Below are 12,279 nucleotides of genomic sequence, written 5' to 3'. Positions count from 1 at the left end.
ATGAAGAACCTACCTCAAAAACATTATGGTAAGTAAAAGAAGCTAGACACAAAGAGCTACATACTGTGACCCCATCTATGTGCAATGTCCAGAATAGGTAGATCTGTAGAGACACAGAATTGTTCCTGGGGATGTGGGTAGAAGGGACTTGGGAGTGGCTATTAACAAGTATGGAATTTCTTTTGGGGGATGATGTAAATTTTCTTATTAGACAGTGGAGATAATTATACAATATTGTAAGTATATTAGAGATCACTGTACTGTACACTTTAAAATGGTGAATTTTTACTTTAGTTTATCTCAGTTTAAAAACTGCTCCCAAAAAGGCTATACAGGAGTAAATCCTGATTAATGGTAGTCCTGGATGAAATAAAGGGGGGACAGTTGGTCAAAAGAACCAGGAGCCTGGAGAGGAGTTTTAAGGATAGACTAGTCAAAATCATCCAAATAATTTCCCATGTGCTGATTCCATTCTCACCAGGCATCTTTTTTTTATTATAATTTGGCTTCTTATGTACATTTCCTTTTGAAAGAAAATTTGCTGACCAGAGTTTCCCAATCTTCTTTGCTATTATATTTTTCAATAAAATAAAGAATAAATTGGATTAGAATTTTGGTTTGGTTCATCCCTCTGAGGCAGATTGACTCTCCCTCCTCCCAATTTTACTTTAGATGTGCAGGTTCAGACACTTATACAGAATTTGAGAGAAATTTCATTATTCAAGGAACCCTCACGGAAAACACAGGGGCCAAAATGGTCAGGACTTTCTTGAGAGGCAGAGTGCATTAGGCCTTTATTGTCTCTAAGGGATGGGACTCACTAGCTGTAGATTTGCAAGTTTTAAATTTCCCTCTTGCACCAAAGGAAGAGGCAGAGGGCTGGAGAGCTGTGAGTTTGAAATTTCCCACCTGCACTGAAAGAGGTGCCATGAGTGTAAACTTCCTAGTTTTAAATTTCCTACTGACACCAAAGGAGAGAGCACTGAGCTTTCTTATCAGCCCATCAAGAGGGAGGCGCCACCTGCATGAAGCTGAAAGTGTTACTCAGTCATGTTTGACTTTGCCACCCCAAGGACTGTAGCCCACCAGTCCATAGGAGCCCACCAGGCTCCTCTATTCATGGGAATTCTTCAGGCAGGAATACTGGTGTGAGTTGCCATTCCCTTCTCCAGGGGATCTTCCAGGTCTCTTGCATTGCAGGCAGATAGTTTACTGTTTGGGTCACCAGGGAGTGAACTGAAAGTTGCTCAGTCCTGTCCGACTCTTTGAGACCCCATGGACTATACAGTCCATGGAATTCTCCAGGCGGAGTGGCTGGCCTTTCCCCTCTCCAGGTGATCTTCCCAACTCAGGGATGGAATCCAGGTCTCCCACATTGAAGGCGTATTCTTTACCAGCTGAGTCACCAGGGTAGCCCATGGCTAATTCATGTTGATATTTGGCAGAAACCAAAAAATTCTGTAAAGCAATTATACTTCAATTAAAAAATAAATTTAAAGTTAAAAAGAAGTGGGGAGCAACCTATGAATACTTTAAAATCCTGGAACTTTAAACTTTCCATGCTGGTTATTTTAATTACTTTCTCTCTTTCCTTGTAAGGCTTATTATCAGAACCAGTAGCAAAGAGCAGTATAGGTGAGAAAGAAGACATTTGCTCAAATAGAAGAATTGGTACAGTTCAGTGGCTACTTGAACTTACATGAATAATAGTTCCTTAACTATTGAGGCAAAGTTTTATGTCTTGGTAACTCTTGTGAGGATGACCACTAGTGCCATAGACCTTATGAGGAAAATTGGGAGAAGAAACTTTCTATACTGTTATATATTGTTTAGAGTATGTTTCTGCAAGCAGAATCTTGGCAGGTGTTTTTCTTAACATTTTAATTATCATAGACATCTATATGGCAGAGTTAGAATTAACTGACAGATGCAACCAAAATCATATTTTAAAAACAGATTTAGTTAAATTAATCAATTATTTAAATAATTATTCCTCTTACTCATCTGGTTTATGTCTTCACCTCTTGGGTACAGTACTTTTCAAACTGGAGCGTCCAGCTCCTACACACTGGGAAGACCTAGAATTCACGTTTCCACGTGCTCAAATTTGATGCACAGCCCTGATTTCTGGTTTGCAACGCGGGTTGGACAGTGGGCTGACCGAGGTGATCTGCTTCAGCCCCAGACCCTCGCCCTGACCCACGGCTTGTAACCCACAGCCCACCACCCACAAGCAGCGGACCGCTGACTTCGAGAATGTGTAAAGCCTTGCACATGTCTGTGCCCGCCCTCCCTGGTCAATTAGAAAAGAAACCCGGATGTTTGGGGGGCGGGGGGAGAAGCTGGCGTCTACCCATGAGGCAGCGCGCTTAGTTATATACTTCTGCCCTCTTCTGAGGCACTCATTCCGCTCTGAGAGTCGCCGCGGGCCGTCGCTGTGGCTGCAGTCGCCGCCTAATGTTTTCGCGCTCCTCCCTTCCCTCCTCCTCTTTCTCCTCCTCCGAGTCCCAGTCAGGCTGACCTGCCCCGCTCGCGGTAAGTGTCCCCCGCCTGCGCCGCGCGGAAGCAGGCAGGGGCTCTCCCGCGAGGCTGTGGCCACTTTGCTCCGAGGGCAGTTGAGGTGGCTCGGCTGTGAGGACTGGGTCGAGGGTCTGGATGCTGGCATAGGTCGCCAGGATGGCCCAGGGTGCGGGGGAGGGGACGGACTTGGCGCGGTGGCGGGTGGGCCACCATCTTGCGCCAGCCCGGCGGGGGAGGCATCTCGGAAAGGTAGTTGCTTGGCGGCAGCGTTTGGCCACCCTCAGGCCGACAGCGTTTGGCCACCCTCAGGTCGGAGCCGCGCGGGTTGCTGCTGCTCCCTCCTCACCCTCGGGGGCCTAAGTGTCGGTCTGTCCCAGACTGGTTTTGGCTTTTCTTTCTGGAGGCAACTCCCTTTGGTCTTTTGTACATATGATGCCGATGTTTGGCGAGACCCGCCCACCCTCAAGGCTCTTCAGTCTTGGGAATAGAGGGGAGAGAGGGTCCCGAACTTTCTGGCTCCTGGCCCCCTTGGGCCCTTCCTTTCTGTGCTGACTCCCCCCACCCAGGTTACTGGTCATTCAGTGCTTACACCCTTGTTCTTGCCAAAGGAACCTCTCTCTTCCGTCGTAGAAATCGTGCTCCATTCCGTTATTGTCTAGAGGAGAAGAGCCCTGAGGAGAAACGTGGAGTTAGAGACACAATTTTTTAACTGTGATCATTGCAGGTTTTAATGAGACGGAAAAAATTATCTCATTCTGAGGTTTTATCTTTCTCTAGACACGGAGGGAGTTCCTCTTAACTTATCTCAAGTTTTAATGCTATTTTAAAAGGAGAGATCGGAGAAGAAAGTGTCAAGTGAACTAGCTTCTACATCCAAGGAGTTCTCTTTGTTTGCAAGGAATTTTTAGGTTTGTTTTTTTTTTTTAACCTGTGAGCTTAAATTTTGCTTTTATTATTTTCAGGTTTGAACAGTGATTTTTAATGTCTTTTAGTGCCATTAAACATAAAATTAAAACCGAGAAGTAGAGTTTTAACCACAAAATTCTCATCTTAGCATTTGTGATGTGTCCTGCTTTGGGGGGGTTACAGTGAAAATTCAAACTGTCTCCTTAAGCAGAAACTTCACTAAGCCTATGAAGACACCCATTTGCTTATAAAATTAAGGCTATGTGCCCTTGATGTGTTAACATTGGTACAAATCCCACTACAGTTGTATCTTGCATTTATACATTTCATTGCTATCACCTCTTTTGAGGTGGGCTGTGGGGTGTTGATAGAACTGTTTTGAAGTTGAGGAAACAACCTCAAGGAGATTTTACCCTTAGTCTTGCGGCTAAGAGTGATAGAACCCATTCTTGAACCTAGGTCTTCTGACTCCTTAGCCAATGCTCAGTCCACTATATTATGATCCACTTTTTGTGAGAGTGAAGTGGTTAAGGAGGAAAAGCAAGTAAACTCACCTAAAATATATAGGTGGCACTTTTCCATTTTCTTTTCCTTTATATTTAAAATACTTAAGACTTCATATCAAAACAACATTGTAAATCAGCTATACTTAAGTAAAAATTTTTACAAAAGAATTCATATCTTTTCAACTTTTTAGTATTAAAATAATATTATTTCCAAGTATGTTGAAAATTTGAAAAAAGTTCTGTGTTGAAGGGGTCCAAATTTCAGCTTCTCCTCTTCAACCCATTTCATCAGTTCAGTTTTCTAGTCCAATCTAATTTTTTCAGCCTAGGGTTTTACTCCTTGGCAACAGCTCTTTTAGTGGAAAAAGTAAGGGGAATGGATATATATTTCTGTACCTCCTCTTCTCTTCAATTTGTTTTCTTTATTCAAGAGGACATTTAGAACCATACTGAAATATTTCTGTTCTTCTTATTATACAGGGAAAATACCTAAATGATTAGCAATTTTTGTAAACAGAAAATAACCCATAGTTTTAGTGACAGATAAGATATTTATTGGATATTTATATTGAAAATGTTCTATTTCAAAAGTGTTTTGTTGAAGGTCAGAAGTATTTCACATATTCACTAAATATGTAACCCTGAATAATTTTCTTTTTGCTTCAGAGAAGGACTTAAAATATACATGATTTTCAGTCAGGTTGTTTTAAATAGTGACTCAAGAAGGACTTGGTTTTCTCCATGATTTGTATCAAAAGTGTATCTAGGCCTTTTTAATTCATTCCTTGCAAAGCAGTTTTCTTTTAAGAAGTGTTTTTAATAACCATATATCAAGAAAAGTAGTCATCCCTACATACCATCTGGGTCCAATGGACTACTTTTCTTTCATCTTTTGTATTTTAAGTCATTTTAGAAATAATTGCATAAGAATAAAAAATAGTGAAACCAGTTTTATTAGATAAGTATTAATAAGACATAGTGTACTCCTTTGTATGTTCTTTGAAAAACAAAAAATACATTTCAGAAATTGCTAAAAGTACCAATTGTCTTTTTATTAGGACAGATCCTAAAGACATTTGCAAAAATGTAAATCAGTGTCATTCTTATTAGATTTTTTGTTTTTGAAAGTAGTTATTTTAATTAAAAGTATATGGGCATGTGATGGACTTTTTATTACTTTAAATAAGTTAATATATATTTAATTTTTTCCTCAGTTTCAATTTCTAATATGGTAAGTATAAATAGATATAATCCACATAAACAAAAAGCTCATTGGAGTCATCAGTAAGATTTAAGAATGAAGAGTGGGCCTGAGATAAAAAGTTTGAGAACTACTAATCTGGCGTTCTTTATTTGTGACAATATTTTAACAGTTCTATACATGAACTAGAATTTTTGTTTCTTTTTAGTGCTTATATTCACCAACTTGTATGACTTTTAGTAAAGAAGGAAATGAGCAAAATAAGGCAAATTACTGTATAATAGTTTTTCATGTACTTTATTTAATCTTCCAGTAGTGCTGCAAGGAAGGTATTACTGTTTTCATTTTACAGATAGAAAAACTAAGTTCAAAGAGACCAATTAAATATCCTATAGGTTTGGCAACCAGAAAGTGGTAGACTTCAAATTCCCTCTCAGTTGTTCTGCTCCTATGTCTAGTGTTCCCATAATTGTGCTCCATATCTTTACTTGATATTTTCCCTAGTGGTTTAGTTTTACTCCTATAAAATGTGAATTAACAATATATACTTCCTGAGGTTACTTTAGAAATTAGTGATTATAGAATATCTTATGAAACTTCAATTAAGTATTTGTTATATAATTTGGCTTTGAAAGGTCCACTATGCACTAGTCTTTTCTCCAAGTTGTATCTTTTACATGTGAATTGTAATAAAAACATTTCCTTATCGATAAAATCTTTACTCTGAATGTGATATAAAAATCACTTTGCAGAAAGTATATTTTACTAGAATGGTGGTCCATCTCAAAAGCTAATGTTAAAATGTTTTAAAATATAGACAAGCTTCGCAAAATATTGTGCTAATGATTTTAAATCTTAATGTCAAGTAGTTGTTTTCTACATATAGATGAATTATGAAAGTCAACTTTCATAATTCTGTTTTGAGACAAAAGTTGAAAACTTAAATTAGGGAAGAAATAGTAAAATTATTAAAGATCTGCTCAAAATGTACATAGACTCAAAATATACCTGTGCTCAGGCTTTCAAAAAATAATTTCCACAATATAAAAACTTCTTAGACAAAGACAAGATGATGAGTCTATGTTTTTCTTCTAAATTATATATGATTTGTTCCCAAGACCTGGTTTGAGAGTTTGAATTGTTCTTAGGTGCCAGTGAAGTTGTCTAATAAACCACAGTATAATACAGTGTTTCTTGGATTTGAGTACAGTACCAATAAAGTCCTATTATAAGGAAAACATTTTCACAGATACCCTCTTACTTAAAACAGTTAAATATTCTTAGAATGCTTGTACAGTCATAAAATAATCAGGACTGCAAAGTCAATACTATTCAAATCAACCTTACAGCACTGAATAAAACACTTTGATGAAACAAAGTCACTAACTACTTCAATTGAGTTTTTCACACCCATAATTCATATCTATCTAGGTAGTAGCAAGAATTTTCTATTTAAACTTTTTCAGTACCTTCATTTCTTTGTATAAACTGTTATTTTTCCCTTTATTTAGTACAAATACATCATTTAGATATTCTTTCTTTCTGTTCTTTTATTAGGTACCAGCAGTAAAAGTAATAGTACTTGATGACAATGCAGTAGTAAATATAGACAAAAACATGAGTACTGATATAATAAAACAATTCAACTTCTGAGTGTTTACCCAGAGGACACAAAAATACTAACTCAAAAAGATATCTCCACCCCCATGTTCACTGCAGCATTATTATAATGTTATTATTTAATAACCAAGACATGGAAAAATCATGGAAAAATCTAAGTGTCCATCTTTTGATGAATGAATAGAGAAAATATGGAATATTATTCCACATTATTCCATGGAATATTATTCAGCTATTAAAATGAAGGAAATCCTGCCATTTGCAACAACATGAGTGGACCTTTAAGGCATTATGCTAAGTCAAAGAAAGACAAATAACTTGTGATCTCCCTTGTGTGTGGAATCTTTACAACATACACACACTTCATAGATACAGAACACATATTGGGGGAGGGGAGGACAAAATTGGGTGAAGGTGGTCAAAAGGTACAAACTTCTAATTACAGAATAAGTCCTGGGGATGTAATATAGTATGGCGTGACTACAATTAATAAGACTGTGCTGGGTATTTGAAAGTTGCTAAGAGAGCAGGGGGCTTCCCAGTGGTAAAAGAATCCGCCTGCCAAGTCAGGAGATGCAGGTTCAATCAGTGGGTGGAGAAGATCCCTTGGAGTAGGAAGTGGCAACCCATTCCTGTATTCTTGCCTGAAAAATTCCGTGATAGAGGAGCCTGGCAGGCTACAGTCCATGGGGTTGAAAAGAATCAGACACAACTGAGCACACAGGCTACTGCAAGAGAGTAGCTCTTAAAAGACCTCATCACACACACACACTCAAAACAACTGTAGTGATAGATGTTAATTAGACTTACTCTGGTGATCATTTTGCAATATATACACGTGTCACATCAGAACTTGAATGTCTCCCTGTTCTACCTTCTTTTTCTCTACTCTGTAATCTCATCACTTTGCTATTCTTTGTTGGTGTCTTTCTTAGGTAGTCTTTCTCCATGTAGTCTTTTTCCATCACCACCAGGCTTATATCCTATCAGCTTATTATATGCCTAACAGCTTTATTCAGCTATAATTCACATAATGTACAATTCACCCATTTGAAGTGTACAATTCAATGATTTTAGTACATCCACAGTGCTGTACAATTATCACCACAATCAAATTTAAAACATTTTAATCACCTTGTGAAGAAACCTTATATCCATTAGGAGTCACTCATTTAGTTACAACTAATGTTTTTAGTTCTTTTTAGTTACAACCATTCTAGTGAGTGAAATGGCATCTTGATATTTTCAAGTATTTCATCTTGTAAAACGCACATAACATACAATTTACTATTGTAATTCTTTTAATCCACAGATTTTTTTAATTTTTGTAGAATTAACTCTTAAAAGATAGCTGAATTTTAGATGTATAAGAGCTGAAACTATATATATATATATATATATATATATATATAAATCATAATTATTTATACATTCAGTCTCCAAAGCCTGAATGGATAATGCTCCAAGAGGTCTTTCATTAGTCAGTTACTTGAAATTCATTTTCCCCTGCATAAGACCAGTCTATTGAATTTGGGCATCCCTACCTGAGTCAGTAGCTGAGGTGGAGAGTTCTCTTCTGCTTATTTTGGTGTCAACTCCGAGTTGCAGAACCTGGAGACCCTTTGGAGTTGCTATTATAGGAATGCTAAGATACTCCTTACATATTTTGCTAGATATTCCATTTCTCTAACAAATGACTTAATTTCTCATAGAATTCTTTGCCTTGCCACCAAAGCTCTGAAGTGATGATCTGAGAGTTTTTTGTGGTGATCACTTTGGGGAGGCTTAACTGCTTTATTGGGTAATGTAGCTTTAAAGTTATGATTCTAATGGCATCTGAGAGTGTTTATGAATGCACTGATTGAGGCTCCTTGGTGGCTACTATTGGCCTCAAAAGCTATCTCTGTAGTCATAGGCAGTAGATATGACTTGTTTATATAGACTACTTGTACATTTAGTACTAATGTAGGCCTTTTGTACCAAACAATATTGTTTATGATCATTTAATAAAAGGGTTCTATATGAATTTCAAAGGCTGTACAGTGGTGACTCTTAAAAAATACTTTCCATTCTTCATAGCAGTAGGTCCTTAATGCTGAGCAAGAATTGTCATGAATCTATGTACTTGACATATGCATTAACCTTAATTCTAGTTTAGGGACAAGCAATAACTATTCAAATAATTCAGTTCAGAGGTTTCAATAGCCACACCTCAGAACTAGGGACATTTAAGTACAGAATTCACTAGAGAATTTTATAATGGTAATTCAGACATTTCTACCAGTAACTTCTTCTGGAGTTAAGTTTTTTTTTCCCTTTGATCTAATGATTAAAGGAAATGATTTGAAATTGGAAGAAGCAAAAAAGCTTGCTTTTGCTAGTCTGAGGATAATCAGTTAACTGTTTATCTAAATACTTTAGATTATTGATGTTTAAGTTTTAACTTTTTTAAATAGCTGAAATTTTTTAAGCATACTTATCTTGTATGTAAAAAAATATGATATGTGCATGAGAATTCAGAACAGAAGTTATTGTTTTAAAAAAGCAATTTAAATGTTTTTTGAAAATGTTTAAATGTTTTAAAAAGCCCAAAGAAACATAGACATTAGATCATAAACTTGTGAAAGTAAGTACTATGATTTATCTATTAATTTTCCCCCTAGAATTGAGCACATTACATTGAGTGCAGAAGGAAATGAGTAATTTTTTAATGAATTAATCTATGATAAAATGTGTCCAACTAATTTTCTGTTCCTTTCAGTTAACATTGGTAAGAGACCAAAAAAAAAAAAAAAAAAAAACCCTTAAAATTTCCTTTGAATGCATTTTAAAAATAATATTATTTCTGAAATGTGAAGAATAACAGTTAAAAATTAATGTTACTTAGCATTTCAAACTCAGATTTACTAAAACATGTATTACAGGGTCATTACTCATTTTTATAGGATGCCTTTCAAAAATTATTTGTAATTAAATTTATCAGATTTCTTCAAGTAATAAATGCTATTTACATTCAGGATTTTATTTAAAAAATTTTCATTCAGGAATGAACCAGTTATGGAAAGTGAGTAGTATGTAAATATCAAACTCAAAAGGTAAACTGTTTATAGAGAAGAATATTTAATGTGTTAGCATTTAATTTAACAAATCCACCCTAATAGTAAGTATCTTTACTTTCATAGGGCAGAAAACTAAGACCTAACTTGCTACCTTGTCTGGAGTCACATGGTGAGTTTCTGGAAATTGAAATTAGACCCAACGATTTTTGAAACCCAAATACCATGTTTCAGTATATTTGGTGTTACTTAAAGTGACTCATAAAATTGATTGATGTCATGTGTTAGTGCTTAGGTGACTCTGCAACTTGATGGACGACGACACCTCTTTTCAACCAAAAAGTAAGTATTGCTGCTGCAAGTGATACTAGTCTACTTGCTTCTTGTATTGATAACCTTGCTTCATAAGAAAATGTGAGAGAGACGGAGGTGGGCATATTGAAAAAAAAAACACAAAAAAACTCTTAAATTTATTGTAGTAATCTGTGTAGTTGCTAAGTTGTGTCCAACTCTTTGCGACCCCATGGATTGTAGCCTGCCAGGCTCCCCTGTCCATGGGATTCTCCAGACAAGAATACTGGAGTGGGTTGCCATTTCCTCTCCCAGGATTGTAGTAATACTATATAAAAAAAGAACTACATACAATAAAAATGTCAGTAAAATAGAAATGAGGTGTTTCTTCCTCATCTCCAGAGTTAACTATTATATATGTTTGGTATACATAATCACAAACTTTTTTCTATGTGTAGACAAAATTACTACCAAATAAAAAAAATAAATAAAAAAAATAATTACCAAATAAGATCATATTATAGATACTATTACGTGCCCTTAAAATTTTTTACTCAGCAGTCTATCTTGAATATAGTGATAGTGTCAGAACCCAGTTAATAAGAATATGAAAGACCTATGTATCTACATATTAAGACCATGGTATTAACACAGATATAATTTTTTTGTTATCAGTATACATGGGTCTCTCATTTTTTTAAATTTGGCATTCCCTGACTTTGCCTAGTTTCTTAGCCCTTATATTACCATATTACCTTATATTACCAATTCCCAATTACCTTATATTGCCAGTTAAGTCCTTACTGCATATCCAGTAGACTGCTGTGTGTAGGAGGAAATGTAAAGGGAGAAGAAACTATGTTCTCTACTCTCAGGGAGCTTACTTTGGAGTTAGACATGTACGGTGATATATGGCAGAAAAGAAACCAATATTACAAAGCAATTATCCTTCAATTAAAAATAAATAAATTTAAAAAAAGAAACAGCGAGGGACTTCCCTGGTGGTCCAGTAGTTAAGAGTCCACTTGCCAATGCAGGGGACACAGGTTCGATCCCTGGTCCAGGAAAATGGGGACAGCTAAGCCGGCTCGCCCAAGCTGTTGGGCCAAACATGGGCCCTCTAGAGCCCATGCTCTGCCACAAATGAAGCCACCAAAATGAGAAGCCCGCTCATCACAACTAGAGAAAGCCCATGTGCAACAATGAAGGCTCAGTGCAGCCAAATAAATAAAGTCAATTAGATTAAAAAATAAATGAAAATAAATAAATAAAAGATAAATTTTAAATAGCATTATCTAATTAAAAAAAAAGGATATCATCAGCTAAGTCAGAACCCTGGAGTGTTATTAGTTTGTTTTGTTTTTATTTTTTCAAAGTTGTCACCCCATCCACATCTCACTCCATATATCTAGCTAAGAGTGAGAGAGCAAGCAATAAAGGAGGTGTGCATACTGGGCCTCTGTTCTCCCTGTTTTTTTTCTCACAACATCCACTTTCAATAGTTTAGTTGTTAGAAATAATTACTTACATGTTTCTAAAATTTTAAAATACTGCTGTCTCTTGAATCATCAGTTTTTGCCATTATCTAATGATTTCCTTCAAGGAATAGCAGGATTTTAATTTTCTTACACTGAACCACCCCCTAAGCATCTCCCAATGCAGTTATTTCTCAATTTCTAGTTAAGTCATATTTGATGTTTTTATTGTGATGACCACATAACAAACATTGTTTTCTGATGTATCCAGCAAATCAAATTTTTTTTGGTTTTTAAAATTTACTAAATTTTACTAGAATCTATAGCCAAGTCCTCTCAAACCCTTCTGTCACCTCTTAACTTGATTTTCTACATGTTAAAACTTGTCAGATAATCTAACAATTTGATTGTGTGTGTGTGTGCGTGCACGCACGCGCATGCACACATGCATGTGTTTGGTCTCCTAGAGACATTCCTTCTGGGAGTAATGTTCAATTCTATTCTGGCAGGTTGCTCTCTAGACTTGAAATAGCTATTGCCCTGGGACTTTCTTTTGTCTTTGTATTGTGTTGGATATTATGTTTTCTGCATTCCATTGTCTTCCTCCTTAAGTCTCATATTTTGATATGGTCTTCCTAAGAAAATAAGGGTGAATGGGAGGTAAATTTTGTGTGGTGTTGCTGGCCTTTATTCCTTTTTTTTTT

At 36.1% G+C, this 12,279-nt stretch overlaps 1 protein-coding gene across 8 annotated transcripts in view; it reads left to right on the top strand.

Moving 5' to 3' along the window:
- The first annotated feature begins 2,397 nt into the window (after positions 1-2,397).
- The window catches only part of ZNF280C (zinc finger protein 280C), a 59,395-nt gene continuing 49,513 nt past the window's right edge, over positions 2,398-12,279 (top strand). For 4 of the 8 annotated variants that reach the window (XM_061136017.1, XM_061136022.1, XM_061136024.1 and 1 more), the window contains exons 1-3: positions 2,398-2,535; positions 9,936-9,981; positions 10,098-10,151. In XM_061136017.1, the coding sequence (XP_060992000.1) occupies positions 10,121-10,151 (31 nt within the window). In that variant the 5' untranslated portion in view covers positions 2,398-2,535; positions 9,936-9,981; positions 10,098-10,120. Of the gene's footprint in view, positions 2,536-3,350; positions 3,429-9,935; positions 9,982-10,097; positions 10,152-12,279 lie in introns of all 8 variants that reach the window. The other 4 variants (XM_061136019.1, XM_061136023.1, XM_061136021.1 and 1 more) reach the window with 3 other exon arrangements.

This window comes from Dama dama, chromosome X, assembly GCF_033118175.1.
Source record: "Dama dama isolate Ldn47 chromosome X, ASM3311817v1, whole genome shotgun sequence".
Taxonomy (NCBI): Eukaryota; Metazoa; Chordata; class Mammalia; order Artiodactyla; family Cervidae; genus Dama; species Dama dama.
Note: the sequence above shows the minus strand (reverse complement) of the source record. Positions and strands in the feature narration are given on the sequence as shown.